General features: G+C 43.4%; 1 protein-coding gene across 1 annotated transcript in view; it reads left to right on the top strand.

Annotated features, from left to right (window-relative positions):
• Positions 1-4,007: 4,007 nt before the first annotated feature.
• Positions 4,008-25,575, top strand: part of MAML2 (mastermind like transcriptional coactivator 2) — a 185,919-nt gene continuing 164,351 nt past the window's right edge. The window contains exons 1-2 of the mRNA XM_040426306.1: positions 4,008-4,295; positions 8,926-9,468. Coding sequence (XP_040282240.1) covers positions 9,046-9,468 — 423 coding nt within the window. The 5' untranslated portion in view covers positions 4,008-4,295; positions 8,926-9,045. The remainder of the gene's footprint in view (positions 4,296-8,925; positions 9,469-25,575) is intronic.

Below are 25,575 nucleotides of genomic sequence, written 5' to 3' on the forward strand. Positions count from 1 at the left end.
TATTATCTATCTATCTATCTATCTATCTATTATCTATCTATCTATCCTTATATCTATCTATCTATCTATCTATCTATCTCATATCTATCTATTATCTATCTATCTATCTATCTATCTATTATCTATCTATCTCATATCTATCTATTATCTATCTATCTCATATATATCTATCTATCCATCTACAGGGAGTGCAGAATTATTAGGCAAGTTGTATTTTTGAGGATTAATTTTATTATTGAACAACAACCATGTTCTCAATGAACCCAAAAAACTCATTAATATCAAAGCTGAATATTTTTGGAAGTAGTTTTTAGTTTGTTTTTAGTTTTAGCTATTTTAGGGGGATATCTGTGTATGCAGGTGACTATTACTGTGCATAATTATTAGGCAACTTAACAAAAAACAAATATATACCCATTTCAATTATTTATTTTTACCAGTGAAACCAATATAACATTGCAACATTCACAAATATACCGTATATGCCGGCGTATAAGACGACCCCCAACTTTTACACTGAAAATATAGAGTTTGGGATATACTCGCCGTATAAGACTACCCCTTTTTCAACACACAGCAGTACATTACTGCATCCCACCACCATCCCTGGGTACCTCTGCCATCCCTGAATCCCACCACCATCCCTGCATCCCACCACCATCCCTAGATACCACCGCCATCCCATGGTATCACCACCATCCCTGCATCCCACCACCATCCCTAGATACCACCGCCATCCCATGGTATCACCACCATCCCTGCATCCCACCACCTTCCTTGTCCTCCCTCCCTGCCTCCCAGACCCTAAACATGTGCCACCTATACCCTGAACATGTTTTTGTTATGTTATTCTTCATATTCACATTCACATATGCACATCTGCGCCGCACTTAGATACGCCGCACGGAGATATCGCACATGTGCAGGAGCGAGATGCGAGCGGCCGTGAGGATCCCGTGTATCCACGCTCGCCGCATGAAATCTCGCACATGTGCAGGAGCGAGATGCGAGCGGCCGTGAGGATCCTGTGTATCCACGCTCGCCGCATGAAATCTCGCACATGCGTAGGAGCGAGATGCGAGCGGCCGGGAGGATAGCGGTACAAGGAGCATACAAGGTACAGCGCGGGGGGGCATATGCCGTGGGTTACATCGCAGCTCTCAGCTGCTGGGGATACAATGCAATAGCCCGGGGTCTCTCTGTTCATAATTCGGGCGTCCCGGCACTGCAGCGCCCGCCATACCCTGCGTATAAGACGACCCCCGACTTTTGAGAAGATTTTCATGTGTTAAAAAGTAGTCTTATACGCAGGAATATACAGTACATTTCTGACATTCAAAAACAAAACAAAAACAAATCAGTGACCAATATAGCCACCTTTCTTTGCATGGACACTCAAAAGCCTGCCATCCATGGATTCTGTCAGTGTTTTGATCTGTTCACCATCAACATTGCGTGCAGCAGCAACCACAGCCTCCCAGACACTGTTCAGAGAGGTGTACTGTTTTCCCTCCTTGTAAATCTCACATTTGATGATGGACCACAGGTTCTCAATGGGGTTCAGATCAGGTGAACAAGGAGGCCATGTCATTAGATTTTCTTCTTTTATACCCTTTCTTGCCAGCCACGCTGTGGAGTACTTGGACGCGTGTGATGGAGCATTGTCCTGCATGAAAATCATGTTTTTCTTGAAGGATGCAGACTTCTTCCTGTACCACTGCTTGAAGAAGGTGTCTTCCAGAAACTGGCAGTGGGACTGGGAGTTGAGCTTGACTCCATCCTCAACCCGAAAAGGCCCCACAAGCTCATCTTTGATGATACCAGCCCAAACCAGTACTCCACCTTGCTGGCGTCTGAGTCGGACTGGAGCTCTCTGCCCTTTACCAATCCAGCCACGGGCCCATCCATCTGGCCCATCAAGACTCACTCTCATTTCATCAGTCCATAAAACCTTAGAAAAATCAGTCTTGAGATATTTCTTGGCCCAGTCTTGACGTTTCAGCTTGTGTGTCTTGTTCAGTGGTGGTCGTCTTTCAGCCTTTCTTATCTTGGCCATGTCTCTGAGTATTGCACACCTTGTGCTTTTGGGCACTCCAGTGATGTTGCAGCTCTGAAATATGGCCAAACTGGTGGCAAGTGGCATCTTGGCAGCTGCACGCTTGACTTTTCTCAGTTCATGGGCAGTTATTTTGCGCCTTGGTTTTTCCACAAGCTTCTTGCGACCCTGTTGACTATTTTGAATGAAACGCTTGATTGTTCGATGATCACGCTTCAGAAGCTTTGCAATTTTAAGAGTGCTGCATCCCTCTGCAAGATATCTCACTATTTTTAACTTTTCTGAGTCTGTCAAGTCCTTCTTTTGACCCATTTTGCCAAAGGAAAGGAAGTTGCCTGATAATTATGCACACCTAATATAGGGTGTTGATGTCATTAGACCACACCCCTTCTCATTACAGAGATGCACATCACCTAATATGCTTAATTGGTAGTAGGCTTTCGAGCCTATACAGCTTGGAGTAAGACAACATGCATAAAGAGGATGATGTGGTCAAAATACTCATTTGCCTAATAATTCTGCACGCAGTGTATTGATCTCATATCTATCTATCTATCTATCTATCTATCTATTATCTATCTATCTATCTATTATCTATCTATCTATCTATCTATTATCTATCTATCTATCTATTATCTATCTATCTATCTATCTATCTATCTATTATCTATCTATCTATTATCTATCTATCTATCTATCTATCTATCTATCTATTATCTATCTATCTATCTATCTATCTATCTATCTATTATCTATCTATCTATCTATCTATCTATCTATCTATCTATTATCTATCTATCTATCTATCTATCTATTATCTATCTATCTATCTCATATCTGTCTATCTATCTACCAAACAAACACCTTTGGTATTTACCGAATCTAAAAATGCCCAAACTATTCAAATCTAACAGTATTTATCCTGCACAGTAAAAGCCATAATGGAAAAACAAGCAAAACTATTAAACTATAAATGTATTTTTCCTGCATTGTGAATGGAAAAAAACAAGCAAAATGTTTTTGGTCTTCTCATCCTCTGCAAAAATAATTGAATAAAAAGTGATCAAAAAGTCATATCTACCTCAAAATGGGACTAATAAAAACTACAGGTTGCCCCCAACAACAAGCCCTCGCACAGCTCTGTAGAAGAAAATATAAAGTTATGGTGCCAGAATATGTTGATGCAACTTTTTTCAGAGTTATTTTTTTTTACAGTAGTAAAATATAACAAAAGCATATAATAAAAACCTTTTAAATTAGGTATGGCCATAATCATACTGACCCCTCTGAATACAGTCTTCACATAATTTTTAGTGCACAGTATATTTCTATTTCAATGTCACCCAACAAAGATTTTTTCATCCCATTTTCAGTAGGTAATTTGGTAAATTACTGTAAATGGAGGCATTAAAAAATAACGCTTGTCTCACAAAAAACAAACCCATATATGGTGCTACTGAAAAATACAACTGGTACCTAAAAAACAAACAAAAAAACAACAACACCAAGATGCAAAGGGGGAAAACATGAAAATGATTGTAGTCTTGGAGGACTTATAGGGGTCATCTAACCTCAAACACTGGTGACATATGGCTAGGTTATGCCACAAATGTCAGATAGGTGTGGGTCCCACTATGGGTATACATTGCAAGATCCCTGCAAAAATCTATGTGATCATTCTGATTATTGCAAATCTGATTTCTATGCATTACTGTGATGAACAGAACAGTCTCTGTCACTGACCTTTACAGTACATTGCTTCTGTTGCACTCAGACTGCATTCTCACTAACCTCCACCAGAGGGCTCTCTTATACATTAATGATTTTAATCCAATTCTCACACTACCTGCAATTACACCGTTTGTCCACTAGATGCCGCAGTAGAGAATGTGTGAACATACCAGGATTACCCAGTCTCTCACACACAATGAAAGTCTCTGTACTGGGAAAGTGCTGGGTACACTTAGTATGAGCAGACTGGGCTGACAACAAGCAGCAAGAAAAGTTACAAAAATTACTACTTTCCTCCCCAGGTTTATGCTTGTGCCTATAGGAGGTGACTGTGCACACAGTACAGCGCAGGGAAGCACTTTATCTGGAACTTGGAGAAACTTGAGAGAAGAGAAGATTTGAAGAACAAGTTTCTGGAGCCTCCGGCAGCCTGGGAAAATCTCTTCCACAGTTCATCAGAGAAGAATGCATTTCTCCCATCTGAGGGTGCAGGCTGGAGTTTCATAAGGTAAGGCTGCTGGGGATGTTCACAGATGTAGCAGAGCTGAGTTTATCTCACTGTTTCTTTTATGCACTTGATCACGGTGACTGAGTTAGGCCTCTTGCACACAAACGTATTTTCTTTCCGTGTCCGTTCGTTGTTTTTTTTTGCAGACTGTATGCGGAACCATTCACATCAATGGGTCCGCAAATAAAACGGAAGTTAGGCTACATCCACACGAACGTTGTTTGTTTCCGTTCCGTTTTTTTTTTTTTGCGGTTAGGATGCGGACCCATTCATTTCAATGGGTGCGCAAAAAATGCGGACAGCTCTCCGTGTGCTGTCCGCATCAGTATGTCCGTTCCGTAGCCCCACAAAAAAAATAGAACATGTCCTATTCTTGTCCGTTTTTAGGCATGGTTACAATGGATCCGCAAACATACGGATGCAATTTGCGGACCTCAAAACACATACGGTTGTGTGCATGTAGCCCTAACTCCGTGAGCATTCCGTTTCCGTATGTCCGTATTTCCGTTCTGCAAAAAAATAGAACATGTCCTATTATTGTCCGCATTACGTACTGTACTATGAAGGGCCAGCTGTTCCGTTTCTTAAAATACGGAATGCACACGGATGTCATCCGTTTGGTTTTTTTGCGGACCGCAAAATACATACGGTCGTGTGCAAGAGGCCTCAAGATCAGGCAGCAGGATTACCTGCAGTCCTATGTAAAAAAAAAAAAATAAGTAACACATTGGGATTAGAGATGAGCGAATTTCATATTTTGAAATTGGTTCACGCTTCGTTTGGTGGTAAAAGCAGAATTGCGTTATGGATTCCGTTACCACGGACCATAACGCAATTGTATGATGGAATGCATAAGGGAATGTCTTTTTGCCTCTAAAGGCATTCCATTATGCATTCCGTCATACAATTGCGTTATGGTCCGTGGTAACGGAATCCATAACGCAATTCTGCTTTTACCACCAAACGAAGCGTGAACCAATTTCAAAATATGAAATTCGCTCATCTCTAATTGGGATATCACTAGTTTTGCCAAATGACACGCTCATCAAGACTACATCTGAGAAGATCGGCTCTGCTACATGTTTTTCTGTTCTGATTGACTTTTTATCTATTTTTAATATACTCTTAGGCAACATGCTGCGCCTCAGTGTTTGCAGAACTATAACTCCCAGCATGGCCTGAGGACGCAGCAGGTTCCTGTGTAGATGGTGACCCGGCCTTGTGCACCTCAATCATCTTCACATTTGTAAGTTAGGAGGTGATAAAGAATTTTTTTAAATCTTGAGTTTAAATTGTTTATTTCTGATCATACTTGTATCCTGTATCTGAGTCTGGAAAAGATGGGTGACAACCAGGATGGCTGCAATTCACTCCCTCGGGGGTTGTCACTGACTTTCTCACAGTCTTGAACAGCAAATCTAAATGTAATTGAATGCGTGCACTCCTGTAGCGCAGCAGATTAAGGATTTAGTGAGAGCGGGCTGACAACCGATATTCGGACACCCTAGCGCTCATTGTCACCCAGCTCTCACAGAGTCCTAACCTACAAATCAGCATGGTTGAGCATTGACAAAAACCTGGGTCATATCAAGAGGCGTAACCAGAGGGGCCCGTAGTAAACTTGGAATGGGGCCTCGCTCCACTATGAGCATCTTCAGCAGCAAGAAACAGCATGAAAAGCTTATGAAATTTTTGGTCTCGCTAATGCGCACAGATAATGCACACAGTGATGTCATAATACAGGAATAATAGACACAGTGATGTCACAGTACAGGGATAATAAACACAGTGATGTCACAGTACAGGGATAATAAACAGTGATGTCACAGTACAGGGATAATAAGTGATGTCACAGTACAGAGATAATAAACACAGTGATGTCACAGTACAGGGATAATAAACACAGAGATGTCACAGTACAGAGATAATAAACACAGTGATGTCACAGTCCAGGGATAATAAACACAGTGATGTCACAGTACAGGGATAATAAACACAGTGATGTCACAGTACAGAGGTAATAAACACAGTGATGTCACAGTACAGAGATAATAAACACAGTGATGTCACAGTACAGGGATAATAAACACAGTGATGTCACAGTACAGGGATAATAAGTGATGTCACAGTACAGAGATAATAAACACAGAGATGTCACAGTACAGAGGTAATAAACACAGTGATGTCACAGTACAGAGATAATAAACACAGTGATGTCACAGTACAGAGATAATAAACACAGTGATGTCACAGTACAGAGATAATAAACACAGTGATGTCACAGTACAGGGATAATAAACACAGTGATGTCACAGTACAGGGATAATAAGTGATGTCACAGTACAGAGATAATAAACACAGAGATGTCACAGTACAGAGGTAATAAACACAGTGATGTCACAGTACAGAGATAATAAACACAGTGATGTCACAGTACAGGGATAATAAACACAGTGATGTCACAGTACAGGGATAATAAACACAGTGATGTCACAGTACAGGATTAATAAACACAGTGATGTCACAGTACAGGGATAATAAACACAGTGATGTCACAGTACAGGGATAATAAACACAGTGATGTCACAGTACAGGGATAATAAACACAGTGATGTCACAGTACAGGGATAATAAACACAGTGATGTCACAGTACAGGGATAATAAACACAGTGATGTCACAGTACAGAGATAATAAACACAGTGATGTCACAGTACAGGGATAATAAACATAGTGATGTCACAGTACAGGAATAATAAACACAGTGATGTCACAGTACAGAGATAATAAACACAGTGATGTCACAGTGCAGGGATAATAAACACAGTGATGTCACTGTACAGGGATAATAAACACAGTGATGTCACAGTACAGAGATAATAAACACAGTGATGTCACAGTACAGGGATAATGCACACAGTGATGTCATAATACAGGAATAATAAACACAGTGATGTCACAGTACAGGGATAATAAACACAGCGATGTCACAGTACAGGGATAATAAACACAGTGATGTCACAGTACAGGGATAATAAACACAGTGATGTCACAGTACAAGGATAATAACCACAGTGATGTCACAGTACAGGGATAATAAACACAGAGGTGTCACAGTACAGGGATAATGCACACAGTGATGTCATAATACAGGAATAATACACACAGTGATGTCACAGTACAGGGATAATAAACACAGTGATGTCACAGTACAGGAATAATAAACACAGTGATGTCACTGTACAGGGATAATAAACACAGTGATGTCACAGTACAGGGATAATAAACACAGTGATGTCACAGTACAGGGATAATAAACACAGTGATGTCACAGTACAGAGATAATAAACACAGTGATGTCACAGAACAGGGATAATGCACACAGTGATGTCACAGTACAGAGATAATAAACACAGTGATGTCACAGTACAGGGATAATAAACACAGTGATGTCACAGTGCAGGGATAATAAACACAGTGATGTCACAGTGCAGGATAATAAACACAGTGATGTCACAGTACAGAGATAATACACGCAGTGATGTCACAGTACAGGGATAATAAACACTGTGATGTCACAGTATAGAGATAGTATACACAGTGATGTCACGTACAGGGATAATTAACACAGTGATGTCATAGTACAGAGATAATAAACATAGTGATGTCACAGTACAGGGATGATAAACACAGTGATGTCACAGTACAGGGATAATAAACATAGTGATGTCACAGTGCAGAGATAATAAACATAGTGATGTCACAGTGCAGGGATGATAAACACAGTGATGTCACAGTACAGGGATAATAAACACAGTCATGTCACAGTACAGGGATAATAAACACAGCGATGTCATAGTACAGAGATAATAATCACAGTGATGTCACAGTACAGGATAATAAACACAGTGATGTCACAGTACAGGGATAATAAACACAGTGATGTCACAGTACAGGGACAATAAACACAGTGATGTCACAGTACAGGGATAATAAACACAGCGATGTCACAGTACAGGGATAATAAACACAGAGGTGTCACAGTACAGGGATAATAAACACAGTGATGTCACAGTACAGGATAATAAATGCAGTGATGTCACAGTACAGGGATAATAAATGCAGTGATGCCAGTCTATGGATGAGGTACAACGTGATGTCACAGTACAATGATAATGACATAGTGATGTCACAGTGGAAGGATAACGCACACCATGATATCATAGCACAGGAATAAAGCACATGTACAGCGTAGCAGCATAGCAAACCTGATAATGATGCCTCATGCAGGTATTATCCACACTACACAAGTACTGTGATAGTACAAAAGGTGATGCTCCAGAGAAGACACCATGCACAGGGCAGAGATAACCATGGGGCTCCATCATCCAGAGTCATGACTAGCTTCGCCTAACCTCAGATCAGAGATGGGCCCTTAGTTGTTGGGTCCCATAGCCGCTGCAATGTCTGCTACCCTGCCAGCTACAGCCATAGTGATATCCCTGGGATCCGTATTGTTTGTTACTCAGCTTTCCCATATCCAGATATACCAGCTGAATAGGATTAGGGGGAACACCTCCTGTTTTGGCGTTTTGCATGCGCTCTTGTAACGAGATATGTTTCCCTTTTAGGACCGCCCATCACTTTCGGATAACTTCGTCTCCCGGCCGCCATCTCCTCCATTTATGTTACAATAAGGATAAAATATCAACCATCTGTAACTGAATTTTGGAAACCGTGCCTCCAGAGCTATGGGGGAAACAGCCCCCCCTCAAGCCCCGGCGGGGAGTCTCGCAATTGGAGTATCTAATGTGGGTCTGCTCGGGGGCGGAACCGTGGCTCCCCGGTTGCATAGCGCCATCGTTGAGCGACTGCGGGCTCGAATAGCGGTTTGCCGCCAACATCACCTGAACTGCGAGGGTCGCTATGATCGCAGCAGGGCGGAAAGTTCTGATCGGGAGCGGGAGAACACCCTGCAGCTGCTGACCCTTGTCCAGCATGGCCAGGGCTCTAGAAAGACCACCAAGCATAGCAAGAGCTCATGCGCTGCCCCCCCGGACTACCGCCACCATCAGCCGCAGCAGCCGCAACTGCTTGCTGACGAGGGCGGCGACGTTAACGGAGGCCAGCAAGCCTCGAATGGACTGGGACAAAGAAACTCGGCTCTCATCGCAGTAAGTAACTCAATATCCATGTGACAGGTTTATATTTGATGACCAGGGGCCCCAAAGGAGGCATGGGACCAGTGCCCCCTGGTGGTGGGTCATGGCATCACACCTGAACAACAGGGATGTGGGACTGCATGACCCTGAATTATGTGATGAAAGTGGATGTGGCAGGCTTTGTGGCTCCTATGGGGCCCCAAAGCTAAATGGGCCCATGAAAAGTTTGTCTAGAGTAAGAGCTCAGTTAAAGGGGTTTTCGGGGACTTCGATACTGATAGTCTATCCTTAGGATCAGATCATTAGGGGTACGACATGCAGCACCTCCACCGATCAGCTTGGTTCAGAGTCGGACATCCGCTGGCGCCAGCGACTATGCGGTGGCAATGCACAGGTACTGACGCTCAGCGCCCATTCAAGTGAATGGGAGCTGAGCTGCAGTTCGTCGGTGTTCGCCGACACCTTCCATCCGCTGTATTGTTTCCAGTGTCGGCAGCTGGACGAAACAGCTGGTCTGTGGGGATGCCAGTCTATCTTGGGGCGGTGAGACCTATGCTGAGGGTAGACCAGACTTTTATCCCTGCCCCCTACCCTAGACAATCTTTTGGTGGGTCAAGTTAGCTTTGGGGCCCCAGGGGAGCCATTAAGCTTGCTGCCCCTGATCACAGTCAACGGAACCGGTACTGTTCCTTCCCACACAAAAAAATAATAATGGCACCTGTAGCCAGTTTCTAAGGGTATTGGTTACCTTGCCTCTGAGGCCTCCTGCTTGTTGATGGTCTCCATGGAGCTGCAGATTCTTTTTGTGGAACAGTGAAAAAATGAGCAAAATTAAGGGAATACAGCAAAAAACAAAAAAAGGTAATGGATATGTGTTGAAACGGTGGTAAATTTTAAAATCTCTTGACTGTATATGCAGTGTCCATGAAGAGCGGCGCCTACATACATTTTGGTTTCTGTGTGTATCCCCGCCCCGTAGTTTATTGTATGGCTGGAGTCTGTATAGTATGTGTTGTAGGATGTCATGTCCAGGGCCTATCCAGCGGGATTATTACTCAGCTGAGACGTAAGGCACTTATATAGCGCCACTATATTCCGCAGCGCTTTACAGACATTAGCATCCAACTGGTATTTCACGAATATCTACGTTCTGAATTTTTTTTAAATCATTTTTTTTGCTCGTCATAAATCTTCTGCATAGGGCGGCGCTGGTTTTACAGGGTGACAAGCTGAAATAGCACAGTGCCTCCATTTTCTCTGGGGTGGGGGGGGGGGGCTCCAAAGACAAAAATTTGTGCAGCAAAATAAAAGCCACCTGGTATTATTTAGCAGTTAATGGAGGTATTCTTTGGGAACTGAATTGCAGTATTGTGTGTGGCTTTTTAAAGGGGGTTATTCCAGGACTTAAAGGGGGTTGGCCAATCTCATCAATTGGTGTCATATCGCTAGAATATGCCAGCAGTGTCTGATAAGTGCGCACTTATCTCTGGAACGGAGTTCACAAAGTGAAGGAGGGCGCACTGCGCATGCGCTGGCTCGGCTATTTCCGTCAGCCCCATACAAGGGAATGGGAGCGGTGGCCGCGCTTGCGCAATGCGCTTCCTATTCATTTCTATGGGACCTGACTATATCCGAGCACGCCGCTCTCCTTCACATCGCAGGCGCTGTTCTAGAGATAGGTGTGGGTCTAAGAGGCTGGACATTGGAGGCCTATCCTAGCAGTATGACATGGGCCTGTGGGCCAACCCTTTTAAATATTGATGACCTGTCTTTAGGATAGATCATTAAGATCAGATTATTAGGGGTCCGACTCCTTGCACCCCCTCTGATCAAAGGAGCGTCAGTGCACCAGCTCGATATACCGTGTGGCAAAATGAGTCCCGTTAAAGTAAAGGGGACTGAACTTGAAGTACATTCGGACCTCCTATTGTTGACCTGCATGTTACATTTAGAATACCCCTTTAAGGCAGTATTGTTTAGAACCTGCACTGTATGGCGGTATCTCTTGGGCTGTATACGGCAGTATTCTCATGTCACTATTGTATATGATGGTTTTGTGTAGGCTACAATTATAAAAAAAGACTGTCTAAAAAATGGCATACGGTGGGGCCATACTTTTTCTATAAAACCGCCCGCGTCATAGGGGCAGTATTATAGCAGTTATTTTAGGCCAAATTCTCAAGTTTTTTGGTTTGAGAAGCAACTAACCACAATCGTGAACCAAGGCCACTGTTCAAATTGGAGCGGTGGCTGATATCCCTGCCACAGAGCCCGTTATTCTTGCTGACACCAGGGCCCCCATGGTCCAGAAGTCAGTGAACAGATCCGTCAGCAATACACAAATGGCTCAGCAGGGGGCGACTGTGAGCACAAGAAAAGGCTCCTCCCTCTGGAAATTGAATATGAAATCTCTGGTCCCCTCCCCTCCCCCCCCGCCCTGAAGCATGATGAGAGTGATTCTGAATCCAAAAAGAGTATCGAGCAAAACCTGTTTTTCGGGAAAAAAACGTGTAAGTCGTGGGCGATGGCACCTTTAATTCTTTAATTCAGCTCCTTTTGAATCTTTTTCATTCTGGCGTGTTGGGAACAATATCCGGAGTGTTCCTCTGTGATTCATTTGGGCTTTTCTAACGTTTGTGATGTGAAAACGGAATAATGCGGAGTGGTGTAGTGATGACTGATCCTCGGCATCGGTTTTCCTGTGAGCTCACATGGGACGGAGCTGTCACGGACATGATAGACACTATGGCGGATCAGTCATACTTGTGAGGTGAGAGCTGATATCCAGAAACGTATTCATGGACCGTGACTCATCATGAACTTGGAATTTTAGACTATTATTAAGAAAATCAAGATGTTTACTTAAAGGGACACTTCTATCAGAAAGTGGTATTTTTTTAACTAAATATTCACAGAATTTTTTTTATAATTATTTTTTATTTTATTTATGGCTGACTTTATTTTTCATGTTGGCAGCACTATACCGGAAACTACATATAAAATATTGTCCTTCAGTAGCAGTCGGTACAGAGAGCTAAAACTCCTGTATAGATGGGGATCCCATGTTATTTTACTGCTGCTGTGAGGAAAGATGTTATTTGCAAGTATAATAGTAGAATAGTAGAATTAGGATAACAGTATGACATCTCTATAGTTCTCTTGATAGGATAAAGATGTCCACAGAAGAACATTTCATTAATGAGTGCAATGTGTGATGCTCTGATTTAGTCACTACTGGGGGGGCTCTCTTGGCCGCATTGATCCTCTGACTGGGGGAGTTAAAGGGGTTTTCCCATAATTAATGTAAAAAAATAAAAATCTGACATCATATAGTACATGACAATCTCATTGTAACAAAGCTAGAACCAGCCCTGTACCTCACATGGATCCAGAGATCTCCACATTCACTGCTCCAATTGTTATGCTAGATTTATATCAAGCTGGCAGCTCAGGAGGCGTGTCTCTTCTGCTGCTCAGGAGGCGTGTCTTTTCTGCTGCTCAGGAGGCGTGTCTCTTCTGCTGCTCAGGAGGCGTATCTTTTCTGCTGCTCAGGAGGCGTGTCTTTTCTGCTGCTCAGGAGGCGTGTCTTTTCTGCTGCAGCTCTCTCTCCATCACAGCTCAGGAGACAGCTGAACTGAGCATGTGCGGCCATCTCAGGGAGCAGGACAAAGAAATAAGAAAAAGAACAAACAGCAGGTGGCGCTGTACAGATGTACAGATACATTTTATTGAATACTGTACTTCATTTTTTATTACATGCAATTACAAAAGTGTTCAGACCCAGGTCCTGGTTTGAAAACTGTAAAATCATTTTTTTTGTGGGCCAACCCCTTTAAGTGAGATTGTCTGCCATCCTAAAAGTCAAAAGACAAAGAGGAAGTTAAAGAGCCAGGACAGGAAGTAGAATACATGGAGTGACTTCAAGAATTTATATGCAGAAAATCATTCATCCGTTTTTTGTAAAAAAATAATTAAAATAATTATCCACATATCAGCTGTTAATATGTGATACAAATTTGATGGCAGTGACCTTTAAATCTCATCCCTTATTTGCCAAATTTTTGTGGTTCTTCGGAAGTATATAAATAAAGTGTAAAGTGATGTCTGGTTTAGACGCCTATTAGGCTATATGCACACGACCGTTGTGTGTTTTGCGGTTTGCAATTTGCGGAACGGCACAGACAGCCATTAATATAACTGCCTATTCTTGTCCGCAAAACGGACAAGAATAGGACAGGTTATAATTTTTTTGCGGACCGCGGAACGGAGCAACGGATGCGGACAGCACACGGAGTGCTGTCCGTATCTTTTGCGGCCCCATTAAAGTGAATGGGTCCGCATCCGAGCGGCAAAAACTGCGGCTCGGATGCGGACCAAAACAACGGTCATGTGCATGTAGCCTTAAAGGGAGCCGTGAATACCACCCCCACACAAGGTCATTGTTAAGGGGGTTGTTTGGTTAGCTGGTCAGCTTTTTGAAGAGACTGCAGGCCTCTTACGACCACTACGTCCTCTTTAGTTTACCTGCTCGCTGTCGACAGTGTAATTAGAGCTCCTCGGCCTCCATTCACTTGGGGCCCCGTTGCATGGCTAAGCTCCACCTCATCTAATTTCAAGGCTCCCTCCCCATGGCACTTCTAAGCCCCACTCTCTGTGCATTGCTTCTACTCATCTACAGCTGAAAAGGGCCCCCTCCCTTACTGGGCCCCTGTGCATCTGTACCGACTGAATACATTCGTCACTGGCTAGTTGTTTTTTGTATTTAGTATTTTTTTTAAACCACCTATTGTCAGCAGGGGCTCCCTGACCTCTGGGACCCCGAGCATTCGCTTGGTTTCCTTGGTGGTAAAGTCCGCCCTCACTAATTGTGTTCCGGTGTGCTGCCCTCCCTGAGAAGCCAAAGGTGGGCATTTACCATTCTCTCTGAGCCCAAAACACTGCTATCAAAAAGTTGCAAATTTTTTACCAAAATTTTGTTAAAAAATATGTGACGTTTTTGTGATTTTATGCCGCTCTCACAGGAAAGTGGATGTGGTTAATCTCGGCGTGTAGTCTCAATCTCACACTAGTGGGATGAAAATTGGGGGCGTACGTGTTATTGTTAAAGATGTGCCAAATTTATCAGACAACTGACAAGGCTTGATAAATTACAACATTTTAGGCAAAACTGACAAATATTCCCCTCGTGATGGATTCCCCCATGGAGTCTAGCTGTGGCGTCGAATTCAAGTCACACAATGGAGCAGATTTATCAAAACTGCTGTAAAGGAAAACTGGTTTAGTTGCCCCTAGCAACCAATCAGATTCCACCTTTCATTTTTCAGTGCTCCTTTGGATGGAATCCAGGTGGAATCTGATTGGTTGCTAGGGGCAACTAAACCAGTTTTCCTTTACAGCAGTTTTGATAAATCTCCCCCATTGTGTTTGGAGTCAGGACATGGAGATTTATGGCACCATCTAGAAGACAAATGTCTTTGTCGCCCATAGCAACCAGTCACAGCACAGCTTTCATTTCTCTTTAAAAATGAAACCTGCGCTCTGATTGGTTACTGCAACAAAGACAGTATTTCTTTAAGATAGTTTTCATAAATCTGCCCCACGTTAAGGGCTCATTCACAAGACCGTGCCGTGTTTTGTGGTCCGCAAATTCCGGATCCGCAAAACACGGATGTCGCCCGTGTGCCTTCCGCAATTTGCTGAACGGAACAGACGGCCCATTTTAGAAATGCCTATTCTTGTCCGCAAAACGGACAAGATTAGGACATGATCTATCATTTTTGCAGGGCCACGGAACGGAGCAACAGATGTGGACAGCACATGGAGTTAAAGTGAATAGGTCCGCACCCGAGCCGCAAAAAATGCGTCTCGGATGCGGAACTAAACCACGGTCGTGGGAATGAGCCCTAAATCTGAGCATACGTTCATCGCTATGATAACCTATAGCGGCCAGCACATAACCCTTATGTCCTCGCCAGTCAAAGGTTCAAAATCCAACTTTTCATGGGTGCCATCCGATGAAATTGTTCTGGGCAGTGGCGCACCCCTTTTATGAGGCCACTCCCATGTTAGCATAGGCTGTGCCCGCTTTGTACATTTCCACACCCCCTTTTTGTATGGTTACATGGACACCAGGGACTGAGCATACAAAGTGCATGAGGAAGGGGTCCGGAAAGCCCTAAATTGCCAGGATTGTCTCTGAAAATTAGACAGACCCTGCAGATTCGGGACTGTTGGCAACTATGGTGTGCCCTTATTCCAGGAGCCTCCCAGACATTCTAGGAAGGTTGGCAAGGGTCTTTCCAGTGATATCAGGTGGTGGGCTATCACTAGGATATACAATCACTTGTTTACCGGACATGGGCCGATCACTGTGCAGGTACTGCGCCTTAGCCCCTTTTACCTGAATGCACTGGTGCTGTGCAAACTAATTGGGGTCATTTATCAAACTGGTGTAAAGTAGAACTGGCTTAGTTGCCCATAGCAACCAATCAGATTTCACCTTTCACACCAGTTTGATAAAGGACCCCATAAATGCTTAAAGGGTCAGCATATATATGATAGGGAAGGAATATCCCCCCCCCCCCCCCCATTTTTCTTACATTTGGGGTTTTTAAGCAGTTTGTGCAAACAATGAATGACGGAAACAGTTCTAGGATGATATGTGATAGGATAATTGTATAAGGAGCTTAGCTGTATTCCTAAGGCTGTCAATACGGGATTATGGGTAATGCTAATGAGGGTATTAGTATTGTTATTAGAAGTGTTTGGTTTAGGATTAGTGACGTTCTTGGTATATAATGCTTCTGCTCAATGCCGGCAATAACCCAAGTCTCCATACCAATGCTGACCTTAGCTGTTGGCCGAACACTCCTTTCGCAGACGTCAATCCCTCCTTACACCCCCACCATAGGTATGATGAAGACAAATAACTGAATGCCAGTAAGGAGTCACGGGGGAGGAGCCAGGCTCACAAACTCTCTTGTTGGCCCCTCCCATCCTGGCTTCAAGCGGTTTTCTGAGACTTTACAACTGATGACCTATCCTCTGGATAGCAAAGAATAGAAGATGACGGCAGAATAGCCATATAAGGGTCTTTAATTCACCGTACGTCCATGAATAATGTACAAAAAGAGCAATAAAATTCAACGTTTCAGCTACATCATAGTTTTTCTCAAGCATAACATACAATGATGATTGGCAAAACTATATAGTGCTACTAATTCCTCCCACAATTACTGAAAACCAATAAAATATCTTAATATGCCATTAACACACCCACTGATCAAAAAGTCTCCAATAAGATCTGTTATTTTCTTAATCACCATCACCCAATTGGTATACATCAATCAGTGTTTACCGTATGGAGAATGGCGGCCAATGGAACCCCCACAACCACCCGCACTGCGACGCCATCTCAGCGTCTCATCGTTTGTACCGCGCATGTCAGCGCGCAATCCATGACTCATTCATTCAAGGTAAGTGACGTCAATTCATTACATGATACTACAGAGAAAAGTCACATGATCCGCTCGGATCTCACCGGCGGGAGAGGCGTTTCAGTCTCCTTGGAGATCAACTTTGTCCCATAGCGCAACACTACATCCTTGCAGAGTGATCAGACTATAGAAAATCTCTTATTAAATAGTGTACGATTAGTCACTATAAATAATTGTTACCGATCCTCAATTATTTCATCGCAGTGCGTGGTCTGTGTCCAGTGCCGTCCATCCGCCTCCTACAATAACAACATAAAAACAACAGTAAAAGAAATATTAAAAAGAATACTTCCATAAAATCAATAAATGTTCTTAGAGTCCATTCACATGTCCGTATGAATGATCCGGATCCGTTCTGCAATTATCAATGAATCCACATCTGCATCCACATTTCCGGTCTGCGGCCCCGAACTTCCGGTCCGCGGCTCCGCAAAAAAATAGAGCATGTCCTGTTCTTGTCCGCAGCTGCAGACAAGAATAGGAATCCTCTATATAGTGCCGGCCATGTGCAGTGTCAGTGTTTTGCGGTCCGCAATTTGCGGATCGCAAAACACTACGGACGCCTGAATGGACCCTTATACTAATGAAAAATACAGATAGAATTACTCAATACCACTTACATTGAATTCTATGTTCAATCCATGGGGTTGTAACGATCTCAGGGTAAAAATCCACCTCAATTCCTTCTTCCTCAAAATTTTCTACTTATCTTCTCCTCTTCTCAATGTCCCCACTGAATCAATTACACGAAACCTTAATTGATTGATAGAATGGCCACAATCCACAAAATGTTTAGCAACTGTTTGTCTAAAAAAAAAATCCTGATAGTACTTTTATATTTATTAATTCTCTCCCTAATTTCCATGGTAGTCTCACCAACATATATCATGCCACAAGGAAACTGGATCATATAGATCACATCTCTTGATCAACAATGTATAATAGCCTTTGATGCTATATACCTGTCCTGTATACGGATGTATGAATGTGTCCCCTTTTATCATATTCCCACAATTACAACATCCCAAACATGGGAAATTGCCTGACTTTCGTGGGGCAAGATAACGTCTGTCCATTTGTATGCCCCCTATATCTGCTTTCATCAATTTATCTTTCAAACTAACGTTCTATTTACATGCCATAAGGGGTGGTGCCTCAAATTCCCGTATAGATGGTAAACCCATTTGTAAAATGTGCCATTCTTTCTTCAAAATCCCTGCAATTTTACCACTATGTATAACAAAAGAGGATACAAACGTAATCCTACATATCTCATTATTAACGGGGGTCGTCCGTAAAGTCACCTCCCTTTCCACTGTCAATACCTTACCGTGGGATCTTTCAAGCAGTCTACCGGGATAACCTCTTTTAGAAAATGTATCGCACATTTCTTCCACTCTCCTTCCAAATTTCTCATCAGTTACCACTCTCCTAACTCTCAACAGTTGACTCCACAGGAGTGGCTCAATCATACATCGAGGATAATTACTATCATACCTCAATAAGTTGTTTCTATCGGTGGGTTTCTGATATAAATCAGTTTTGAGGTCTCCATCCTCTACATAAATCCTAAGATCCAAGAATTGTAATTCACAATCAGATGTCGTTCTGGTAAACTGCAGTCCAGGGACTCCCCTATCAAGATGTTCATGGAAACTCTCCAACTCTTCTAACGTACCACTCCAAATTAAGAAGATGTCATCGATGTAGCGCCACCAGCACAGGACTCTCTCCATATGTGCCAAATTATATACCAGCCTGTCCTCCACTTCGGCCATATAGATGTTAGCATAAGTAGGGGCCACATTCGACCCCATCGGCGTACCCCGCTTCTGTTGGTAGAAGGTGTCGCCAAACAAGAAATAATTCTTCCTGCGGACAACCTCCAGGAGTTGGAGGACAAACCGGGTAGAACGAGGAGGGAGTCCCATGCTGGTCAGGGCAACATCGACTGCCCTCAGTCCATTGTCATGTTCAATTGAAGTATAAAGTGGAACTACATCAAAGCTAACAAGAAAAAATTGTTCCGGTAACACAATCTCCCGTAATTTCTAAAGGAAATCACTAGTGTCTAAAAGGGGGCATTAATGGCATGTTCACGTAACAATCTATCTAGAAATACAGCTATGGTGCTGAATACTGACTCTGGACCCGAGACTATCGGTCTACCGGGGGGTCTTTTAACCTCTTATGGATTTTTAGAAGTATATATAATAAAGGGGTAAAAAGGATGTTGTACTTTTAAGTATTCTCCCAAATCCTTATCTATAAAGCCATCATCAATAGCCTTATCAATCATTTACTTCAGAGTATTCATTATCTCAAATTTAGAGTCTCCTCTCAATGCCTCATATACATCACCATCATCAAGCTGTCTCCGTATCGCATGAATATATTTGTCGGTGTCTATCACTACAACTGCACCCCCCTTGTCAGCAGGCTTCACTGTTATTTCTCTATTTTGCTCAAGGGACTTTAGGGCTAGCTTTTCTTGTTTAGATATGTTCTATATACATTCATCTCTACTTTGTTCCCTCAATCTTCCAATTTGTTTAGAGACTATCTCAATATAAGATTCTATCACATGGTTATTCTGTGGGGGAGAAAAATCACTTTTTTTCTTAAGATTTAAATCCTTCAAGCATAACATATTATTGCTTCTATTGATTCTCATATTAACAACCCTATCTGTAGCAAAAAAAACTTTTAATCGTATTCTCCTAAAAAATCGCTGCAGATCAAGCTCAATATTGAACCGATCACTTGGTATCGAGAGGTAGAAAGTCAGTCCACGACTCAATACCCTAATTTTATCCGCAGTCAGTTCCACGGCAAAAATATTCATAACCAGCTTATTCATTTCCTTGGATTGCGTCTCATTGGTCTCGTTTGAGTTTCCTTGATCAGTCCCGGGTACATTGAGATAGGTCATAACTATCTGATCAATGGGGGTCCGACACCCAAGACCCCCATGATCAGCTGCCAAAGAAGGCACCGGCACTTCTGTAAGCGCTGTGGCCTTCTCACAGCTTTTTCTATAACGTGTCGTCACTGGCCATCAGTCACGTGGCCTAGGAGCAGCTCAGCCCTATAGAAGCACAACCACTATACAATATGCGGCGCTGTGCGCGGTAAGCTGCGAGAAGGCCGCAGTACTCACAGGAGCACCGGTGCCTTCTCAAACCGCTGATCGGTGGGGATCCCAGGTGTCAGACCTCCACTGATCAGATACTGATGACCTATCCAGAAGATGAGTTATCAGTATTAAAGTCCTGAATTTTTTTTTAAATTAACATCCCACCCCCACGATCCAGGTATGTAATCAGAAGCCACCTCCAGTAGTATTCGGTGCATGCGCATAGATGAAGTGGAGACCGATGCACTTCACTTCAGTGTGCATGTGCTTGTGATGACATACCCGTCAATTACTCCAGGAGAAGGAGCATCCAGCTTCAGTGTTTGGTAGAGCGGCTCCTCACCCATGACTTCTTACGGACGTTTGATATAGCAGTCAAAATTATTTTTCTCCATTGTGGCAAATCTACCGCGAGATAGAAGATGATGATTGTGCACCTGTCACCATCGTGGATAACAGTTTGGTGGTGATTTTGAGGGGCAAAATCCTACTGACAGGTTCCCTATAAATGATAGAATTCTGGCTGCCTGCTGCTACCACTAGGGGGAGCTTTATGAAGACAGATTTATCGAGCGCCTAGTATAAAGTAAGCTGCCTCTGGTGCAAACAGGTCTAGCCTAAAACTTGGGTGCCTTGCTGCAAATCATCATGGTTGCAAATTTAAAGACCATGATAAAGACGTGGATATGTTTTTTTTTATAGTTTAATCATCCCAATGCTCTCATTCTACAGATGCGTCATCATGTAAATATTATCTGGAAGAAATATACAGCTGCCTAATATTGTGTACTTCTTCCTCGTGCTTCCAAAACATTATCGAAGCATGGTTTCCACAAGTTCTCTGAAGGTGTCCTGTGTTTTCGGGCACCAAGATGTTACCAGCAGATCCTTTAAGTCTTGTGTGTTATGAGGAGCAGCCTCCATGGATTGGAATGGCTTTTCCGGCACATGCTACAGATGAGATCTGGGGAATTTGGAGGTTAAAGTCATCACCTTGAGCTCTTTGTCATGCTCCTGAACCCCTTTTGCGGTGTGGCTGGGGCATTATCTTGCTGAAAGAGGGCACTGCCATTAAATAATATCGCTGCCATGAAGGGGGGTACTTGTCTATACATTGGTTAGGTAGGTGACACGTCCACATTATACCAGAACATTAGCCAGAGCATCACTGCCTCCACCGGCTTGTCTTCTTCTCATAGAGCATCCCGGTGCCATCTCTGCTCCAGGTAATGGACACACACACACACCCAGCTGTCCTCATGATATAACAGAAAACAGGATTCACCACACCAGGACACCTTCTTCCATTCTGCCATGGTCCAATTCTGATGGTCACGTGGCCATTGTAGGCGATTTCGGTGGTCAGTGTGACTGGTCTGTGCCAACAAGGCTCTATACTAAGCAAGACTGGATGATCTAGCCATTACTCTCCACATACATGTATGAGCCCTGAGCGCCCATGACCGATTGTCCTTCCTTGGACCACTTTTGGTAGGCATTAACTACTGAACACCCCACAAGATCTGCTGTCTTGGAGATGCTCCAACCCAGTCGGCTACAAATCACCATTTGGCCCATGTTAAAGTCACTCTATCCTTACGCTTGCCAATTTCTCCTGCTTCCAACACATCAGCTTCAGGAACTGACTGTTCAGTTGCCATCTAATAACTCCCACCCCTTGACAGGTGCCATTGACACGAGATACTCCACGTTCTTCACTTCATCTATCAGTGGTTTTTCATATTATGGCTAACCGGTGATTTAGAATTCCATTAAATAGAGTGTTGTCCGAAATTTGTGGGTTTCCTACCCTCATGAATGATGGGTGGAGACTATCCTGACATGTTTCTTTGCAAGTAATGAGATGAAGGGACAGCCAAGTGTGACTCACTACCACCGATATATGTCACCTAAACTTGAGAACCACTTACTTAATACTAATTAATTAGCCTTATTGGCCAAGAAAAGTAACTCTGACATTGTCCAGGATCACCCCTCGTGTTTACAGAACGCCTTTTCCTGCAATTAGCAGAGGTGCGACGTGTGACCCACCCGTTTTCATTAGCTCTTCGCAGCACCTGCAGCCTCGCTGTTAGGCGATGGGGTAACGTAGATCCAGACACCATTAAAAGAGTCACATTTTCTGCTCATCTGTGAATAGAGTTGCATTCAATCAATTGAAATTAAATGGATTTTGCTACCTACCTGCCAAATATTCCAAGATCAGGTCCTTTGATTGCAAACTCCTGTAGGAAACTATGAGGCGTTCCTCCCCTGCAACCCTTCAGAGATTCCATTTTACTTTCCTGCGGTCGGGCACGGAGCTTAGATTTCTGAAGTAATTTGGACGGTCACATGATATTACCTCTCAATGGGAGGAAATTAGGGTTTATGTCCCCTGTATCCCCCCAAATAATATCCATTCTTGTCATTTGTTTGGGACCTACTCTCAGCTTCTAGGAGGTTAATAGGCGGTGTGGTCTCTGCTTCAGCTCTGTGTCCAGACTGTGAATGCAGCTGCTCTCTCTGCCTCTCTCTTAGCAGGATCCGAAACACAAGTTACATCCGACTGTTCAGCGTCACATAACCAATTCCAGGTTTATGTGTCTCTGATTCCAACACTTTGTGCTAGTCTTTAAAGTCCATCTGTCAGCAGTTTTGTACCTATGAAACTGGCTGACCTTTTACATGTGTGCTTGGCGGCTGAAGGCATCTGTGTTGGTCCCATGTTTATATGTGTCCGCATTGCTGAGAAAAATAATGTTTTACTATATGCAAATGAGCCTCTAGGAGCAACGGGGGCGTTGTCGTTACACCTAGCCGCACTCTGCTCTCTCTGCAACCACTGCACCCTCTGCACTTTGACACCCCATATTGTAGGTGGGTCCAAACTGACAGAAGATGGAGCAAAACAAGTAGGCAGGGACAACAGAAGTAGGCAGGGCATAGCAATACAGTAGTGCAGAGAAAAATACTGCCCCAGCAGAACCAAATACCACGCCACCCGCGCCACAGTATGAAACTGTATCACCACCCTGAGGACAGCAATACAGTTGAATTCAGGAAGGCACCTGTGCCTGATGCTCCTATAATAATAAATGCTGGTAGCAGATCTCTATGTACCTGGCTGGTGGGATGAGGAGGCCTTGGGTAGCCCCATGGGCATCGGCCCCCCGGGAAATTTCCTTGTAGGTTCTCTGGCCTGTCCGCCACCGGTAGAGGGTGACCTCTGGGGTACCAGCGCATCATGTCCGCAGTAAGACACCCACTTTAAGTAGTGTAATCAGATTCACAGTAACACTTCTAGAAATTCGAGTAGAACTTCTCCCAGAGTAAGACGCTATTAGAAGGATGTTTTTATCTCATATCCAGAAAAGTTGGGGTTGTAGGTAGTTGGACCCATCAGAATATGGAAGTAGCAGAAAACCTGATCCATACATGGATTGTTCTCCTCTCCCTTCTCCCGTTCCCTGACTACCTTGTGGTTATTGTAGCAATATAATTGTGTGGGAAAATGCATTTCCTAAATGGCATGCTTCAGATTCCTGAAACGTGTTGTTACATATGCATTCCATTTCATCGCCTGCTCTTTAACTCACGCAGCGCCAGGGTGCCCGCACATCCTCATGACCGGCTTTAATTGATTCTAGGTATCCTAGAGTCATTTATGATTGTTAAAGGGGTTCCCCGGGTGTTTAATATCGATCACCTATCCTCAGGATAGGTCATCAATATCTGATTGGTAGGGGTCCGACTCCCAGCACTACCACTGATCACCTGTTTGAAGAGGTCATGGTGTTGTGGCCTCTTCCAAGGCCATTGACATCATGTTCACCCATCGGTCATATGGCCTAGGCGCAGCTCACTCCTATACCGAGCTGCAGTACCAAGCACCGCCACTATACGATGGACGGTGCTGTGCTATGAGGAAGTCGCGGTGCTCCTCCTCCTAAATCGGCTGGTGCCGGATGTCATATAGCTCATGAATATTAAACACCTGGAAAATTCCTTTTATAAAGTCATTGTATGAAAACTACACTGTAACACAGTCTTTATTATATGGAAGGAAGTGAAATTCTAAAAAAAAAAAAATTTAAGAGAAATATTGCCAAATTTCTTGATAGACCCCCTGATTAAAGAGGAGCACTAATGTCTAATATTAGGCACCAGCACAGTCTCCAGAGGCGGTTTCAGACCCGATTTCCCATGAGGGGAAGTGGTTGTCTGACATTATGATAACCCCGCCATGACTACAGATATAATTAGCGTAATGGCTTTTTGCCGTTACTGACGTTTTTTATGGCAGTGCTTAAGGCTACATTCACACGAACGTATTTTATTTCCGTGTCCGTTCCGTTTCTTTTGCGGATTGGATGAGGACCCATTCATTTCAGTGGGTCTGCAAAAAATGCGTACAGCACACCGTGTGCTGTCCGCATCCGTATGTCCGTTCTGTAGCCCACCAAAAAATAAAGAGCATGTCCTATTCTTGTCCGTTTTGCAGACAAGGATAGTCATTGTTACAATGGATCCACAAAAAAACAGATGCAACACGGATGTCGCGCGGCCGTGTGAATGTAGCTACTCAGCCCATAAACTTCTAAGAAAAGTAACATTTGTACTAGAGGGTCACTTTAAGGTGCAGCCTTAAAGGGGACCTGTCACCAGGAAATTCACTGCCTTGTAGGGCTCACTCTGCCGAACATAATGATACCTTTCGCTTAGTGATCTGTTGCTTTATTCTGGAGAAAAAGTACTTATAATCAATATGCAAATGAGCAGTTAAGTGCACTGAAGGCGGGCCCAAGCCATTCATGACTCCAGTGGACTGTCTCATTCTAGAGAGACATGTGTATCCTAGAGGTGGGACCTGCATCATATCTTTGATATTTGTGGCATATTGTATGGGGTTCTCTGGGATTACTATGGTGTTTGACAGAGATGCTCATGTAGTTGCTTACCTCAGTGGCGTAGCGTGGGTTGCCAGCACTCGGGGCAAGCCTAGTATTTAAACCCCCCCCCCCCAACCTGTGGCCACGCCCTTTTTTTTTACAGATAATGTAGTAAATATCACTTGCAGTCCTATGTAACACCACAGATAACACAGTGATAACTCTCTGAGTACAGATAATGGACCCCCGGACGAAGGCGTGCGTCGGGTTAGCACCATCCCGGTTTGTACACACTTTGCTTGGGTGAGTCCTGTTTTTGCTATTGTCTTCCTGGAGTTTTGGCTAAGATTTTTGCAGGGTTGCTCCATATATACTATTAGCTTGCCACTATCCTTGTATTATGTATTGTTAATGACTCTCGTAATTATTGACTCTCCCTACTGCTATCTTTTACTTCTATGGCATATCAATTTATATATATATGTAATTTTGATTTATATTTATTTCCCAACTTGATATATTTCTGCGGTGTGTGTAGTGCCGGGATGGTGTCTGTTCTGTCACTTCCCCCTTTTAAATGGCATATATTGTTATG

This window comes from Bufo bufo, chromosome 3, assembly GCF_905171765.1.
Source record: "Bufo bufo chromosome 3, aBufBuf1.1, whole genome shotgun sequence".
In the NCBI taxonomy this organism is placed as follows: Eukaryota; Metazoa; Chordata; class Amphibia; order Anura; family Bufonidae; genus Bufo; species Bufo bufo.